Source organism: Amblyraja radiata, chromosome 33 (genome assembly GCF_010909765.2).
Source record: "Amblyraja radiata isolate CabotCenter1 chromosome 33, sAmbRad1.1.pri, whole genome shotgun sequence".
Lineage (NCBI taxonomy): Eukaryota > Metazoa > Chordata > Chondrichthyes > Rajiformes > Rajidae > Amblyraja > Amblyraja radiata.
In genome coordinates this window covers 11,855,006-11,873,243 of record NC_045988.1, presented here as the reverse complement: position 1 = coordinate 11,873,243, position 18,238 = coordinate 11,855,006, and the positions used below count along the sequence as shown (strand labels likewise).

Below are 18,238 nucleotides of genomic sequence, written 5' to 3'. Positions count from 1 at the left end.
TGGGAGAGTAGGAGAATGCAGAGTTTGAGGGAGAGTGGATTCACTCCCAGAGTGGATTCACTCCCAGAGTGGCCCTTCTGGCCCTGTATCAGATGGATTGAGAAATCACGGAACTAAATTTGACTTCAGTACATGAAAAGAAAAAAAACTGCAGATGCTGGAAATCTGAAATACAAAATAACACTGGAAACACTCACAGATTAGGCAACATCAGTGGAAACAGAAACAAAAATGAATGATTCATGACCTTTCAAAGATCCTTTGTTAGAAACCTTCAATCTGAAATGTTTCCTCAGATGTTACCTGACCTGCGTTTCCAGTAATTTCTATTACTAAATTAGACCAGCGTGATTTTCTTTTCAAGGCTTTATTTTTATTTTTTAATTAGCTTAATGTTTTTGTACTCAAAGCTTTTGCTGTCAAATTTTCCTGTGGACTAATCATTGTACTTTGACGCTATAACTGAGTTTGATTGTTTTTGTCTTTCAATGTAATACATGCAAATAGTCTTCCCTCAAGAGTTTACAGGACAGGAATGCTTGGGGAGCCTTTCCATCTCTATGAGCCATCACCACGCCAGCTGAGATGAACAAACTCAACATGGGCAGGGGTAGACTGTATGTTTTGTGGAACCCAGGAGTTTGGAGCATTCTGATGTCAATGTCAGCCATGGCTCCTTGAGTTGCACACTTGCTAGTTCATCAGATGATCATGGTTGGTTCCATCCAGAGACAAAACCCAGGCTCACTGCCTCATTTTCATATTGAAATGTGTTGCTCTGACAAAATTGTTGGGGTTTTATTTCTGTTGAGACCTTTTCCTTCCTTCTCAGTTGGAACAGAGATTCCAAACAATGTTGTGGTGGAGTATCTGTTACCTGACGATTATTTATCCCAAGTTAATGTTACACAAATTATAGAATCATTATCACATTGCTATTTGTCGGAGGTTGCTCAATGCAAACTGCTGGTTTTCTATGCTACAACCGTAACTGTAGAAGTACTTAGTCGACTCAAGTGTTTAAGATGTCCTGAAGTTTTAAAAGGTGCTAAATAATGGATTTCTTTATAATTTGTGACTGTACTCTGTGTAGCAGAAATGTACATGAGACTGTAAACTAATTTTATCATATGTTCTATTGGCCATTTACAAAAGATACTGTCTGAAAATGTATGACACAATTGATTCCTTTATACCAGAGCTTCTAATCCTAAGGCTTAGGGCGGTATTATAACAATTGTATGCTTATAAAGTAAGATGTTGTAATGCTTTTCAAAAGTAGGCCAGAAATCAGAGGTTGCTGCAAGTTACCATAGACTGCACCTACTCAAGGCTGCGGCAATAATTGCATCATTTGCTCTCTTAGAGTAAACCATTTGCAGACCAAAAAAATGGAAAACTAAACCAAAACATGTTGAAAATCTGAGTAATGAAAGGGGAATTAATCAGTGGGCACAGGCCTTGGCAATTTTCAAGTAGGGAACAGAAGCAAGAATGTCATGGAGTGTTTGTTTTGCTTCTCTGCAATAATCACCATGTGTGGCTCTACTGCTGTAGTTTTCTACTATGGTGGATAGAGTCCTTTACCTTAAAACATAAACCCTGAGGTGCCTTCTAAACTCAGACTAGCAGTAAATATTGAATAATACCTGCAACACCTATAATTTCATCGTAAACCCCTTTTTTTTTCTCTTTTGTCTTATTAGCAATTATTAAATTATGTCAAATTCCACTACCCTGCAATTGGATTTTTTAATATTTTGTGCAAAAGTGAACCGTGGATTTGCCAACCCCAACCCAATGATTGAAGTGGACATTGTATTTTTAATCAGCACAACGTAAAGATAAATGATATTGTGAATGAAAAAGAATGCTTAGATGGGGAAATTCGATTAAGGATTGACTGGGTAATAAGGGATCCCACAAATGTGGACACTGTTATGCCCCGCACGGAAACCTTGGGTGGGGCGCAAAGTCTCCAGAGGCTTCCGTTCAGGTTTCCTAAGTGAGACAGGGGCATTAGTACTTCGACAACCAGAGGGACAGGATTCTGACTCGTTGTGACAATACACTGGGCATATGCGCTGTCAAGTGCAATTTGGAAGATTCATTGAGTTATGAGAGGGCGAGGAATCAAGTGATTGTGCTAACATTAATAGGGGAAATTGCAAGTTAATCCTGTCAGTTTCCAATGAGTGGATTAGTAGAGAACATAATAACAGTGGTGTTAAACCAGCATTCCATCTTATCCTGGTGGATTCCCGATGATGCATGTTTTCAGCATTTTTAAATTAAATTGTGCCTTCATATTTTTGCCTTTCAGTGAATGTGCTGTTGAGTCAAACTAGCATTGGGTAATGAGCTACAGGATCAACCCGGTACAGCAGTTGGATAATTTCCAGCCAGCACAGATATATATTTCATGTTCCTTACGGTGGGATCTCTCTCTCGTTCTTGCCTAGAAACACCTATGCTCTTAAAGAATTCCTCTGAGACCTGTAATTCTATGGCTCTCTGCACAAAACTGATGTCAGTGGTGAGTTATCTCAAATGCAAATTTGAATGTTGAAAACATTCTATAAGCAGTCAGGATAGTTTGACATTCACACAAATATTCAATTTTTTTGCAATCCACAATTGCTTGTTGAACGATGTAGGATTTTACCTTACTAAAAACGGGTCTCCCTTCTCAAATATGATACAAAGTGCTCTGTCAGAGGTATAAATATTGATAAGTAGGACTGCACGCTCAGGACCTGAATCCCCACAAATTATTCTCAAAACATATGATAAACATTATATTTTTTTAAATGGAAAAAAAAAATCTTGCAAAAAGATTGACACATAATTCTATTGGTCTGGAACGGATTTGAAGCAATGTAATGTTTACAGGGATGATTCTTTACTGTTATGCCCTTGATGCTGTAGATTCTGAAATGGGATAGCTATTATGAAATATTAACATATGGTGCTTACCCCTTGCAGTAATGACAAAATAAAACATAAGTAAAGATTTTACATTTGAAATGTTCTTTTATTTTTAAAATAAAGCCTGTGCTTGAAGTGGAGTAAATTCCAAACTAATCTGCAGAAACAATGATTCGGTAAACAAAGAGTCAGTTCTGGGCTGAAGTTGCCTCATCAATGTGGACTGTTGGTAAAACCACATTTACTTTCTCCTTTGGTTCAGGGCTGCAAGTCATAATCTTTATAATGTTCTCTGCGACTACCATAGAATTTCAGAAACACCCAACTCGCTCGCCATTCTTTCTGGGTAGTGTTTTATAGCTCAGGTTTCACTTGACATCAATGTGCACATTCCAGCAACCGTTAGCATAAAGTTGTTTGGAGGCTAAACTGCTTGATGTTCCTTCACACTGGCAGTGCATCCATTCCCACCTTTCTACCCCTCATAGCATTACGATGGATACAATCACCTTGCCAAGTCTGGACTCGTTATCAGTTCATACAAACGTATGTACAGTGTTCCTCACAGCAATAGAGTGCAGGTTACACAGTGAATGCCTGGAGCATGAACTGAATACAGAATATTATCCTGTTGGGGGAAAACAGTAGCTAGGAGTTTGCATTGATTTGAGTGGATACGTTTCTGGGGCTAATCATCATTGATCACCTGTAATTATGCAGTACAGTCACCTGTATGAATAATAATTTTTCACAAACATGGTTAGAACACTTGGCCGTCAACTGCTCTGGGTTCCTGGAATTTCCCAGACTGAAGTCACTGGATGAGCTATAAGATATCAGGTATATGGTGGTTAAATAGTTAATAGAAACAGATTAACTGTGGCCTAATTAACCAATGGAATAGCCATTAAGGGCCAACTGGCTCACCATGCCTATACAGAGATGGGGGGTTTTTTGGAGGATGCATATAGAAAGTAGCTGCTGAATAATGCATCTCAGAAGGAAAAAAAAAGTAAAATGTGAGTCAGGGAAGTTTGCTGTTATACTCTTGATCCAGATGTACTATTGATGACAAGACCAGATCAGGGGATAAGTCACAAATCATCCTGGTGTTAATTTTATGCAATTAATTATATAATATTACATAATTTAGATGGTTAGGTTGTTGGGGGATAGTCACCACAAAGGACTGGTTACTCCCAACACTGCCCATGTTTTTGCCATGGTATAATATTGCCATACGAAACGAGATAATGGAAAATTATTTTGCATGCTACCCAGTCAGTCAGATCATACTATACGAGTACAACAACTGGTGCAAAGGGAGAAAGAAAGCAGAGTGCAGGATATGGCGTTATAGCTGCAGTGAAAGTGAAGATTTAAAAAAAGTACAAGGACTGCAACGGGAACGATTGGGAATAATCCTTTGCACCTGGAAAGGATGTTCGAGAGTCGGGAAACGACAGGGAAGAAACTCTTCTTGAATCTGGTGATAAATGCTTTCAAACCTTTGTACCTTCTGCCTGACTAGAGCTGAAACCTAGGTCAAGGAGTTTGAAGATAAGTTTGGTTGGAATCATGGTATTGAAGGCACAGCAGGAAGTATTAACTAAACAGCTTAAGAATAGCGAGATTAGAAATAAAATGCTAATAGCTTATGGTTGTGGCAACTGACATCACTGCCATCCTAGTTGGAGCATTTTTTGTTAATGATTAAAGCATTAGAATGGGAGGGTCGTAGGCTAGTGGAGGTCTCAGAAAAGGTGGGCCAATGTGATGTAGGTATCTGAAAAATATAATGTTTAAGATTCACTATGGAATCTTAATTGAAAAAAAAAAAATCATAATGACTCAGCCACCCATGTTCATTGAAAACTTCTATTTCAATTAAACATTGGGTGCAATTTACCGATTGCACCCAAACCAGAAACTACCTCATTAACCCGTCTTTCTTCTCCAGCAGGTTACATAAGCTTGACTGGTAATGATTATGGTTGCTGTGTCTTGTTTTAAAGCAGCAGGTCCCTTTGGGTGAGCTCTGTAATGGGGAGACTCAATCCGCTGAATAATCCACATTATTGCAATCCTGGTCGGGCTGTTTCATTTTAGGCAACAGATTCCATCTCCACATTCCGATGAATGCAATCACAACAAGGCCGGCAGCAATCACAAGCACAATGCCAATAATTGGACCTGCCATGGTCATGCAGTTTTTCTTTTTGCTCTGGGTCAGACCTATGAAATGGGAATATAACAATCTTTGGTCACAAACACAAAAATCCAATCTGGGTTAACAGACATAAATCTGATCTTTTCATTTGTTATGAATGGGATGTTCCCAGAACACCATCTAGTGGCTCAGAATAATGCCACTGTCCGCTGCTGACGTACAGCAGAAAAGTTTCTTGTGTATTGATACTCAAAAATGAGTATCTTAGAAAGAGCAAAGTTTAGTTAAGATATACAGCATGGAAACAGGCCATTCAACCCACTGAGTGCACGGTGACCATCGTTGTGTTTAAGAAGGAACTGAAGATGCTGGAAAATCAAAGGTAGACAAAAAATGCTGGAGAAACTCAGAGTGAGGCAGCATCTATGGAGCGAAGGAAATAGGTGACGTTTCGGGTCAAGACCCTTCTTCAGACTGATGTGGGGGTGGGGGGGCCAGGAAGAAGAAAGGAAGAGGCGGAGAGTGTGGGCTGTGGGAGAGCTGGGAAGGGGAGGGAAAAGAGGGAGAAAGCAGGGACTACCTAAAATTGGAGGTCAATGTTCATACCGCTGAGGTGTAAACTACCCAAGCGAAATATGAGGAGCTGCTCCTCCAATTTCCAGTGAGACTCACTCTGGCCATGGAGGTGGCCCAGGACAGAAAGGTCAGATTCGGAATGGGAGGGGGGAGTTTCTCCAGCATTTTTGTCCACCTTGACCAGTTCACACTAGTTCTATGTTATGCCACTTTTACAATCACTCCCTACACACTTGAGACAGCTTTATAGATGTCAATTAACCCGTATGCCTTTGGTATGTGGGAGGAAACCGGAACGCCTTGTGGAAACCCAAGCAGTCGCAGAGAGAATGTGCAAACTCCACATAGACATCCGAGGTCAGGAATGAACCCGGGTCTCTGGGACTGAGAGGCAGCAGCTCTACCAGCGGTGCGACGGCCACCACCTTAAAGCTATGCCCTCTAGTTTTTGAAACTTCCACGCTGTGGATATTGACAATTGAAATATTACCACTGCTGACTTTAATCATTAAGGCATCAAAACAGAGGAATTAACAATTTCCTGGTCCCTCAGCCAAGTACATGAAGCAGGAGTTTGAAGCTCATCAGTATTGGAAGGCAATGAAAAGTTTAACAACATCAAACTACACAAAGATCTCCATCACAAGGTGCTTTGTGCTGGGATGTTTAGTTTAGCTCAGAGATACAGCGCAGAAAGAGGCCCTTCAGTCCAGAGTCGGCACCGACCAGCAATCCCCGCACATTAACACTATCCTACACACACTGGGGGCAATTTACATTTATATCAAGCCAATTAACGTACAAACCAGTATTCCCTTGTAATATTTCTGCCACTTACCATTCAGAGGTGCTGGGGTTCCAGCCGTCAAAAACTCTGAAGCAAAGAACAACATAAATTAATGTTTCAGGGGGGGAAAAGTGAGATAATAGCAAAGCAGAATTCAATCTAAATTAAAGTTCTGCATTATTTGAAGCGAGAAAACTTCTCAGATGAGGTTTCTGGTTAAATAATTACCCTTAAAGGGAGAGGAATATTACCCACCATACCCTCCTCTTACACCAAAGGGAACCATAAAGGCTGGGTCAATTATTCCTTTAGAAGCAGTTTAAGTTTGACCGCTGCTATTTGAGTCGTACCATCTTCCCTCGTGTATATGGGTCCAGATGAAACTGTGAAGGTTTGTGTTGTCAATCTTTCATTGGTGAAAATTCCTCGCTTCGGTCTCTTTCTACCAAAGCAGTCCTGTGTGGTTTACAAGTAGAGAACAAGAATTATACATCATCGCATCGCACCAAAGGAGACAGTTCCTGCTGGCCTTAACAACAGTGCAATTCATCGCACCCCTCTGCTTTTTCTCAATCATGCTACATATTTTGTTCCCTTTCAAGTATTGTTCCAATTCCCTTTTGTAAAATTACTATTGAATCTGCTGCCCCCTCCCTTTCAGGCAGCACATTCTGGATCACTATCAACTTTGGACATAAACAAGCATTACCTTTGGATCTCTTGCCAATGTTAAATTAGTGCGTTTGATTTAACACACGAGTTTCTCCAATCCTACACAGCCACATAGGAGTTATTAACATGGACAGTAACTGCTGTGGACTAATAGTTTGTCTCAGAGAATCAAAGGAATGTTGTGTAATACAGAGCCAGAAAGGGTCACCAGTATCCATTGGCACATCCTTAGATTGCAGATTTACAAAAATATTAAACCTCGAGGAGAATCCCATGTGGAATGTTTTAGGGAGGAGGAAGGGTAAGTGGAGGGGGACTAACTGTGTACAATGTTGCTCCAGATTAGGTTGGATCTATTCTTAAGAGAGACTTGTAGCAAACCGTAAACCGTAAACTTGTACCCAGAGTCCACAACAATAGTGCCAGAGGTCAGGATTGAACATGGTTTGTTGAGGCTGTGAGGCAGCAGTTCTTCTAGCTGTGCCACTCTGCCACCCAACAATGCAATCTGGCCATGTCCATCTCACAAACTGAAATGTGCAAATGGTGGGCACTCACTTGTAGCAAAGTCTGACAGGTTTTGGCTTCACAAAGCCTGGTAATACAGTGGACATAGATTGGCGAGAGCTTCCTGTCCCATTGCTCGTTAAACCGGAAGGTACCAAAAACAAACCAGGATTTCCTGCCGATTCCATTTCCAATGATAGTTGTGCGAGGGCTAATGTTGCAGCTGGAGATGGAAAGATGGAGAATGGATGTTAGCAACGGAGCAAACATTTCATACCATCCCGATCTTCTCTCCGATTTAATATAAAATCAGATCAGAGACGTTACCCAGTAAAGAAGGTATATCCAGTGTCAAGTGAGGAGAGATTAAATGGAGATGGTGTGGCAAAACAGTGATCCAGGAAGACGTTAAAGCTGAAAATCAAACACAGATAATCTATTAGACACACAGACTTCAGAAACAATTCATCCCTTAGTTTACATCCTTGGACAGTTTCTTCCCAGCTGTTTTCAGGCAACTGAACCATCCAACCAACAACTAGAGTATAGTCCTGAGCTACTATCTACCACATTGTAGACCCTCAGACTATCTTTGATTGGACTTTACCAGATTTAATCTTGCACTAAACGTTATTCACATTATTCTTCATCATGTATCTGCACATTGTGGGTGGCTCGATTGCAATCATGTATTGTCTTTCTGCTGACTGGTTAGCACGCAACAAAAGCTTTTCACTGCACACTTGACAATAAACGAAACTCAACTCTCGCCCACTCCCATTTCTAAATTCATGAAGGAGTGCAAGTTCAGGATAAGATCCTGATGCCCAGAAGTCATTCTTCAAGTAAATATCAGCTAGATATTGGAGGGGGCTCATCGTGGCCAAATTAGTTCTGGCAACCCTCTTAGCCAGGATTACCAGATGACTGTCTCCTTGGTTCCTGTCTGACTTGGACTTACTGAAATTACATAATGTTGCTGAATATAATGTTGTACTTCTCCTGTACCACTGGTAGCAAAATAAAGAGACAAGAGAACATCACCTTAAAATTGGAACTGATTTGGGGATGTTACCTCATTTTACACAGGCTATTAGAAATTTGTAACTTTTTCCACCTAAATGCTGCAGATTCCAGTGGGACGGGAGCCAGGGCAGGTATCAGTTGAAGTTTTAAGTCAACTTTTGTTTGTTAAAGTTGTGTGGGATTTAAGCCTAGTACAGTAGATGCTGTTGACTTTCCAATCAACCTCGATCTGTTAAATGCGAAACATTAACCCAAAGGGCTAAATGTCCTTCTCGTGTTCCTCTGTTTACTTACTTTGTAGATAGGTTACCAATGCTGACTTCAACATAAACCTTATATCCGAGTGGAAGACCTGTGTCAGGAACGATCAGCGGTGAAATGTAGTCTTGGTCCTGTTCAGAATAAATGCAATGAAAATTATAAAGGGATTGTGAAATCTTTGGTGCCAAATCCCTAACTGCACAACAAAGGTCTTACAGGTTGCAGTAAGTAATCTCTTATTGTTCTTGCCGTGTAAAGGGCCTGTCCCACTTAGGCTATTTTTAGGTGACTGCCAGCGACTGTCATAGACTGTCATTAAACTCCAGATTCTTTGCCATGTATGAAGGGATGTTCAAAGTTTTTCAGACAATTGGACGAGTTTCATGAAACAAAACCTGGATTATTTAGTTTTTAAGAAGGAACTGCAGATGCTGGAAAATCGAAGGTACACAAAAAGCTGGAGAAACTCAGCGGGTGCAGCAGCATCTATGGAGCAGGGTCTATGAAGAAGGGTTTCGGCCCGAAACGTTGCCTTTTTCCTTCGCTCCATAGATGCTGCTGCACCCGCTGAGTTTCTCCAGCTTTGTGTACCCTGGATTATTTAGTTTCTCCCTTTCTGCTGCTTGTATACAGTCGCTGCCAAAGGATCAAACTGCTACACATTACCTCGCAGTTCATCCAATATCAGATAGTTGACTGATAACAAGAGTGTACACTGTGTACAAAATGTGTTGCAGCAATTCAAAACCAACTTCAACAACACAACATAGAAGAGCAACAGGCACATAGTACAGTCACCACCTGAAGGTCACCATCCCGAAATTAAAATATCATCAGGTCAGATCTAGAAACTAACTACCACCACTGTGGAGGTAACCAGCACCAGGAGCATAATGGTTCAACTGAGTGGCTCATCACCACCATGTCAAGGATAACTGGTGGATGGCCAATAAATGCAAACTTGTGCATACAATAAATATATTTTCTTTTTCTTTTTTAAATCTCATGACTCATTTCAAGTCATCTCTCTTTTTTTCCAATGGACAAGTAATGCTGCGTGATGTGATGTTCGGTATATGTGGATAGTTGGCTGCTGGAACCAAACTTTGGTGCGCCAACAGCAGCCATCCACAGAACCTTTTTATGTTTGTCTCAATGCACAATAATCAGTGTTGCAGCTATACATCACATGATTGTTTGTTCGATATACCATTGAAAAGTCAAGTTGAGTTTATTGTCATATACATAAAGATGGTGAGGAACAGGTACAATTAAATATTTAGCTTGACAGTGTTCTTGCTGAGGTATAATGTGTTGGCGTGGGATTAAGAGATGGGGAGACGGTTTTCAAGCAGATGTGTAAATCAATAATTCTCAGTATAACCAATGGAAATACTTACATCAAACAGCTGCAGGCGGAGAGTGCTGCTAAAGCTACCGTTCCTTGTGGCCACTGCAATAGAAATGGAAGACCTGAATGAAACAAAGACAAAGAATGTGAGGTGAGGAAGTGACTGCCTGCAGAACCAATTTCCTTGGACTCATTGGGTTCAATCGATGGAGCACCTGTTTCTGTGATATTCATTTCTGCCATAAAACAGACAATGCTGGAAATACTCAGCAGATCAGGCAGCATCCGTGGAGAGTGAAACAAGGTTAATCTTTCAGATCATGTTACATCCATTTCTCTCCCATGCCTTCCCCCCCCCCCCGCCCGCCTGCTGAGAATTTTCAGCATTTCTGATCCTATTTCAGAAGTGCAGCATCTATGTTTCTTTACTTTTTAATTACAGTTCATCAGCTTGTTCACATTCCAACAGCATTGTAGCTAAAGGCATGGTTTCAAAGACCAAGAAGGCTGTTATCTTATTGTAGTGATCATTCATCATACGAGTAGTTGAACACTCGATTCTCACTGAACAAGATCCACACCCATTCACCTTTTAGTCAAAGCAAGGATCTTTCTGTTGCCCATGTCAAAAGCAAGCGTAACAATGAATTAAACCATACCGTACACCTATCCCAAACGTGGCCTTCTCTTGCTGTAATGAACAATTATATTTATTATCTGACCTTAATTACACACAATTACTTAATCACACGTTGGGAGACTCAGCTTCCTACAATTTTTTTTTTTGTTGCATAATTCACTAATTCAAGGCCACTCAGTACTTTACACCCATGAAGTGCTTACTAGAAGTTGTTGGCAATTAATTTTCACATAGCAAGATCCCACAGATTAAAGGTTAATGACCATACAAACTGTTTGTGATACTGATTCAGGAATAAATATCGGCAAATAAATTAGAAACATTTTAAAAATCTTCTTTCAAAATTAGTGCGAGATACTTTATTTTCACCAGAGTGGACAAAATCAGGCCTTGGTTTAATCTCTCTTCCAAACCAATGCACTTCTTCTTGCGTATGGCGTGCACAGCCTAAAGTTGTAGGACAACTTGTTCTATTTGATCTTATTTGATTGTGCACGCCAGGTTGATTGCATTCGTCGAAACAGGGCGGACCACGTGAGGGTTGCAATCTCCCACCCCACCAAGGCACTCTGGCATCGCAACACTTCCTCAGTGCTGCACTGGAGGGTCAGATTAGATCCTCTACTTGAGTCTCAAGACTGGGGTTTAAACCCACAACACAAAAACAAGATTGTAGATAGATGAGCTGGAGATTAGGTTTCTGAACACTGTCCCAGAGAAAAGCAGAGTTTTTTGTGGTATGTGGGCTATTTTGAAGCAGATGATATGCTCAATGTCGGACTCCTGTTTGTGGACGCTTCCTCTGTACAAATTAGATGCTGCATTACCCACAAGGTGACTTTGCTCCAAAGTTGAACAATTTTGTAATTTCGCTAATTGTGAAGGCACTACATAAATACCAGATCTTTCTTTCTTTTAATGTATTCCAGAAAAATATTTCAGGTCAATCAGTTCTCAGCCAAGTGTCCAGCTCACGAAACATTGATGCTACTTGCATTATCTGCTTTCAATTTTACTGCCCAAAGCATTGTGCTTCAGGTGACGCTCCAGATAACAGATCAGCTTCACGTTAAAGATCCTAGGGCATAACGTGAAGGCCTAAAGTTTCTGCCTACAAATTTCCCTCAGTAGATCTCACCAAAAGCAGATGAACCAATCCTTTATACATTGCTGTCTTCCTGTGGGCAAATTGACTCCCATATTTACCCAATGAACAATTGTGGCCACACACCAAGGCAAGCAGATGAATGTGAGTGCATATAAGTTCCCGAGAGACATAGCTGAATAAATGAAAGCTCATTAATTATTTTATGCCATTACATAGTTCTAAAGAGCACTTACATTATGAGCCTTGTGCTGTTAAGTATATATTCAAGAGGGTACTTGCAGGAGAATTTATAGTACAGTCTTGGGCTGTAACTGATCATCAAGGAATGATTGGTCGGGGGGTCTATAAAACCAGAGATGACCACGGACTGAAGACTGGAGAAATGGGCAAAGGTTTCCGTTCCCGGACCCTCATCAACAATCTGGAACACCGACAGAAATGAATAAACATTGACAATTAACAGGCTGTATTTCTTGTCATTAACAATACAAAATAAACAGTTGTAACTTGAACACACTCATGTTAATCCTACAGCTCGATCACCCTCCACCTTGACTTGTCTCTCAACCAGAATTGTAAACCCAATTCTATCTGGGTCCCTGCCTCTCACCCAGTCTCTGTCAATGTCTCTCTCCCACCCTCCCTGTATCTCTCGTCAAAGCTCTAAATCTTGAGTGTCTGCATTTGGAAGAAAGCAAGTTCAACAAGTTTCAGGTTGCAGATAGGTGGAAAAGGTAAGTTCAAGTCAAAAGTGTTTAATTGTCACTTGCACCCACATTAGAATAATGAGATTCTTACTTGCTGCCTTTACAGGTACATTAAAGTTTATGAGTTAATGAATAAGTTTATTGGCCAAGTATGTTCACATACAAGGAACACAATAGCACAACAAATATATTTACAACAATTTATCAGTTGTTTTAGATAAAGCTGACCATGACAGAGCAAGCAGAGTGCAGCTGTAGTGGTGCAAGGTCCAATTTGAAATAGACTAGTGGAGATCAAATTGCCTTATTTAAAAATCTCCTTCCAATCCCCGTCTGCATTTCTCTCGAAATCTCTGCCGATAACTCTTCCCCCGGTCACTGATCAAGTGCCTTCCAAATCTATCTGAATCACTCATTTTAATTCTTCATTGTGCCTTTTGTCCAAATCCTTTCATCTTTGGTGAAAACAAGAGACTGCAGATGCTGGAATCTTGAACAAAACTGGAGGAACTCGGCAGATCATGTAGCATCTGTGGAGGTAAATGGACCGAGGATGTTTTGCGTTCTCAGACTGCAGAAGTCTCCCAACACAAAACGTCATCTGTCCATTTCCCTCCATGGATGCTGCCTGACCCACCGAGTCCTCCAGCAATTTGTGTTTTGTTTTCATCTTTGGACTTTGGTCCTCATTTGTAGGTGTGGAGCTTTGCATCCTATCTCTTGTATTTTACTTAAGTTGCCATTCCTGAGCCCATGTATGTGCTACCCGACCATAGGGAGAGGTGGTTCACAGTTAAATCCTGATTTCTGACCATCTCTGTCCAAAAACGCGTAGGTTTTTTTTCTGGGTGCTCCGGTCCACACGCCAAAAACATGCAGGTTTATAGGATAATTGGCTTCTGTAATTTGCCCCTAGTGTGTAAGATAGAACTAGTGTACTGGGGTCTGTTTCCAATTTGTATCTTTAAACTAAACTAAAATGAAAGCACCTACTTTGAAATTATTGCCACAGTTGTTGTCATCGACGTCATTAACAATGATAGAATATTGAACGACTGGGGGTGTGGCCGGGACATCCACTCTCCCGTTACACTTTGTGTCATTATATCGGCCATTTAGCGCAAGGGTTAAAGGATCGAAGCCAGCAAAGAGTGAAGGGCAAAGGTTAATGGATAGGTTGATCAACCGAGCACCACAATCTATGGCGATATCCCGGTTATCTGAAACAGATAAGACATTGACTCAACAAGATTCAGAACCAAACAGTATTTGGACATTGCAGCAATTTCTTAATATACATATCACTTGTAACATCCAACTTGATGCCAGTCCACCATGAGACACCTCAGTGTTGCTGTATTACTGGCTCGAAGGGCCGAATGGCCTCCTCCTGCACCTATTTTCTATCCCACATCAGTCACTGACATTGTGACATACTTGCACCCCGACCATAATTGAGATCTAACTTGCGATCCTCACACCAACACTAGTGATTAATACGATATATTTCACACTAACACTAATATAACACCCACTTAGACATTCTTTATCGCCACATCCTTCTCTGTAACTCTGAGATGCAGATGGGGCAGCACAGTGGCACAGCAGTAGAGTTGCTGCCTTACAGCGCTGGGGACCAGGATTCGGTTCTGACGAGAGGTGCTGCCTGTGTGGAGTTTGTACGTTCTTCCTGTGACCTGGTGTGTTTTCTCCGGATGCTCTAGTCCTCCTACATCGCAAAGATGTGCAGGTTTGTAGGTTAATTGGTTTCTGTAAATTGTCCCTAGTGTGGAGAATAGAACTAGTGAGAATAGAAGGGTGATTGTTGGTCGGCATGGACTCAGTGGGCCGAAGGGCCTGTTTCCACACTATATCTCTAAACTAAAGAAATAGGCTATATGCCACATTGTAAATGTAAAGCATTCCTCACTATGCATCACAGCCCTCTGATATATCCTACACCCTCAGTGAAACATATCTCTCCCCTCACTAACTATTTGCGCGCTCCACACTTCTCACCATAACATTGAAAATCCCCCCATGACCATCACTAACAATCAGGATGTACCTGGATATCTGTTGTACTGAGCACCACAAGGGTAACTGGCTGGTGCGCAGGGAATAGAACATTGAAGCAGTGATAGAGAGAGAAGTAACATCCTTGGTGAAGCAGCCATATCTGTGAACAATAAAAATAAATTATACAATGGAACACATAGATCAAAACATTCTACAAAATGAAGCTTTGCTCTGGCCATATATTCTCCAGAGCCATCACTACATGCCCATTCTTCACCACTAGCTAGATGTCCTATCCTTGAGTGTTGGCAAACCCTTCAGTCATGGAATCGTGTTGTGAGCAAATTTGGGCCCTATATCTGTGGAAGGATGTGTTGGCTCTGGAGAGGATCCAGAGGAGGGTTACAAGAATGATTTGGGCCAAACGTAGGCAGGTGGGACTAGTGTGAATGGGGCATCTTCAGACAAAGGGTCTCGACCCAAAACGTCACCTATTCCTTTTCTCCAGAGTTGCTGCTTGTCCCGCTGTGTTACTCCAGCATTTTGTGCCTATCTTTGGTGTAAACCAGCATCTGCAGTTCCTTCGTACACATCCAGTCTGATAATAATCAGATTAAACGTCTTAGAATAATAACATTATTTCTCATTATTGGAGTAACAGCTTACTCCAATAACAAGAATGAAGTTAATGCTGTTTAAAGGAAAACTAGCCAGGGTAACTGATCAGTCCCAATTCAATAGCTCAAAATAAACACTTGTACATTCACCAGAGAGGGCAGATAATGCCTCAGATTAACTTCCGAGCTGCAAGACTGCACGCAACAATGCAAGACTCCCTCAACACAGTGCTGAGATACAAGATTAAATTTTGTATACAAGTCTCTGGAATGTTACTCAAATCCACGGCTTTGATTCACAACGAACATGAAACGTCTCAGTCCAGGAAGGACAGTCATATTCCCTTAAACAAATATGACACGCTTTCAAAATCCCACTTAGTTGCTTCACAGAAACACCACCATTGCTTAAATGTTTGTGTATGTGGTTCACAATCTTATTAGACACTCGTCTCAATCCAATTCCTTGAAAGACAAAAAATGTAATGGTTAAAGCCCATTCAAAAAATTGTACTCACCGCATTCATTTAATTTTGTAAACATTTCTCATCCATTACCCGAGGCTGACACTGGTCCTTAGTCGACACTCAGGCATTTGTAAACTGCTTCATTACAAAATCATTTCAGATGTGTGTCGTTGAGAATATTTGATATCCTAAACAAAGTGCTCTGAAAGACCCTCCTCTGTCTCCACCTCTAAACACACCTTAATTCTTAACCCTCAGTTTCCCATTAATGTTTTCATATTCCCCATTTTGGTGAGGATCCCCTGCACTTGTCCAATCCCCAGATGCTCAGGTTTGGTTGGTGTCTCTCCCAAGGGGTCCATTACATGGAACCCCTCCACAGGATTAACGGCATGCTGCCTGATCACGAGTCAGAATTCATCCCATCTCTTGCTGCATACCAGAAACCTGCAGAGAGAGAGGACATAGGCAAATAGTGGTGGTTCAAGACCTGTCATTTGAGCTGGTTATTGGAACATTTCCTCATTTCATTCAAACATTTTTTTTGATTTAGGTTCTAACGTCAAAAATGAAGCTGTATAACAATTGTATAACTGTTATGTCGATCGCCTTATCCCTGTACAATCGCTCCTAATAAAATAAATTTAAAAAAAATAAAAAAATTGTTAGGTGCAGGAATTAGGAAAAACATGTCAGAGACAATAACAAATTATCTTTGATAATTTTTTTTTTTTTGCTGGGCGATATTGAAGAATATTTCTCTGTGCTGTATTTGGCCGGGTGCATTTGAAGGGCCATTTAAAAAGTTTTACTTAGTGTTAACTCCTGAGGAACCTGGCCTGTGTGCGACAGAAGGTTTTTATCTGTCAGTAATCCTAGTGGACCTGCCCTGGGTGTGGTGCGCACACGCGGTATGCACGGGAAAGTGTCTCATTGTCAGCCCTGATATCGCAGTGTGTGTGAAATGCAAAGAGAAGATAGAGTTAGCAGAGAAAGGGAACATTTCTCCATTTGCATGCGATGAGAGACCATCGCTTTAGATAGAAATATAGTCGGAAAAACAAAATGAAAGGATGCAAAGAGGGATAGTCTCTGCTTTTATCTGCATCAGTAACGTTGAAGTGTTTCATCACAATGACACTGCTCTGTTGGAACACAATCAGACAGAGTCTTTGGAAATGTTCAAACATCAAGCAAGCCAGAAATTTGGCATGCACTCTGTAGTCGATTGTGTGGCTAATCTCGATGGCAATCAACCAGCCCAGTGCATATTTCTTGAACATAAAACACTGCACCAGTCACAGGAAAATTGCCAGAGCTGCACTCTGTCCGGCCTGGACTTGGGAGTCAAAATCGTTCCAGATTCACATCTCTCACCAACCAAATTCTTAGGTGCTGTCTGAAATGGTTTTAAGTTTATCGAATCCCAGTGACTCTCTGTACACAAAGGTGGGCAACAACATTTGTAAGGCTGCAGGGAAAGAAGGGCAGGAGTATTTAGTTACAATAGTTCTTTCAAACAGTTGGCATTGGTATTTTGGACCAAATATTCTTTTTTTCTATTTCATCTTTGCAACTAAACATTAACATGAATCATCCATATAATATCCAGCTTGTTTGTAATCTGCCCCATTTCAAGTCTCTTTGGAAAAGCTTCTGCTGTGCTGCCTGCAATCAGTGTGACTGAGGGGAGCTTTGGATAGAAGGAGACCAGCTGATGAACTGTCACTGCAGCAGCATTCGATGGATGTGTCACTCAGTGCCACCCTGTCCTGTCGGCACAGCAAGTCTTGCGGGGAGGAGCAGAGTTCAATACTCACCTTCACAAACATGCTTTTTTACTGGACCTCTCGGTTGCAATATAGGAAACACATCAGCTGATTTGTGCATCTCCTCAAACTCAAACAACGAACCTCAGTTGCTGGTTTACAAATGAGGAAACAGAGCTGGAGCAACTCAGCAGGTCAGGCAGCATCTCTGGAGAACATGAATAAGTAATGTTTCGGGTCAGGACCCTGTAAATCAGATTATTTGTTTTAGTGGTGATGACCAAGAGTCTGAGTACGTGCACTTCTCTAGAATGGGGCTGGGATATTTTCTTTTTATATCCATTTGAGAGAGCATACATTAGCTCAACTGCAATATGGCACCTCTGACTGTGTAGCACTCCCTTAAATCTCACTTCTGCTGATACTGGGTTTCCCTCAGCACTACACTACAGTACAGCATTTAGTGTTCCGATGGTACTGTTTAGTTTAGAAATACTGAGCAGACACAGGCCCTTCGTCCCACCGAGTCTGTGCTGATCAATGATCCTCACACACTAGCACTATCCTATGCGCTAGGGATAATTTACAATTTGTACCAATGCAAATTAACCTACAAACCTGTACATCTTTGGA

General features: G+C 41.1%; 1 protein-coding gene across 1 annotated transcript; it reads right to left on the bottom strand.

Annotated features, from left to right (window-relative positions):
- Nucleotides 1-4,456: 4,456 nt before the first annotated feature.
- LOC116991166 (zona pellucida-like domain-containing protein 1) lies at nt 4,457-17,726 on the bottom strand. The gene is made up of 11 exons (XM_033049536.1): nt 17,657-17,726; nt 14,802-14,912; nt 13,727-13,953; nt 12,260-12,447; nt 10,328-10,400; nt 8,961-9,058; nt 7,968-8,054; nt 7,692-7,863; nt 6,812-6,917; nt 6,513-6,548; nt 4,457-5,163 (listed from the first exon to the last, which is right to left on the bottom strand). The coding sequence occupies exons 1-11, from the start codon at nt 17,724-17,726 to the stop codon at nt 4,982-4,984; spliced, it is 1,350 nt and encodes a 449-aa protein (XP_032905427.1). The 3' UTR covers nt 4,457-4,981.
- Nucleotides 17,727-18,238: the final 512 nt, after the last annotated feature.

What these genes read in the sequence shown, in the direction of transcription:
- LOC116991166 (XM_033049536.1), bottom strand. Translation starts at nt 17,726, where the DNA reads ATGCACAAATCAGCTGATGTGTTTCCTATATTGCAACCGAGAGGTCCA. An exon ending in AACAGCACAAGGCTCATAAT is followed by an intron (nt 10,401 to 12,259) that starts GTAAGTGCTCTT and finishes TGTTTCATTCAG; the next exon opens with GTCTTCCATTTCTATTGCAG. An exon ending in CCTGTCAGACTTTGCTACAA is followed by an intron (nt 6,918 to 7,691) that starts GTGAGTGCCCAC and finishes TAAACCACACAG; the next exon opens with GACTGCTTTGGTAGAAAGAG.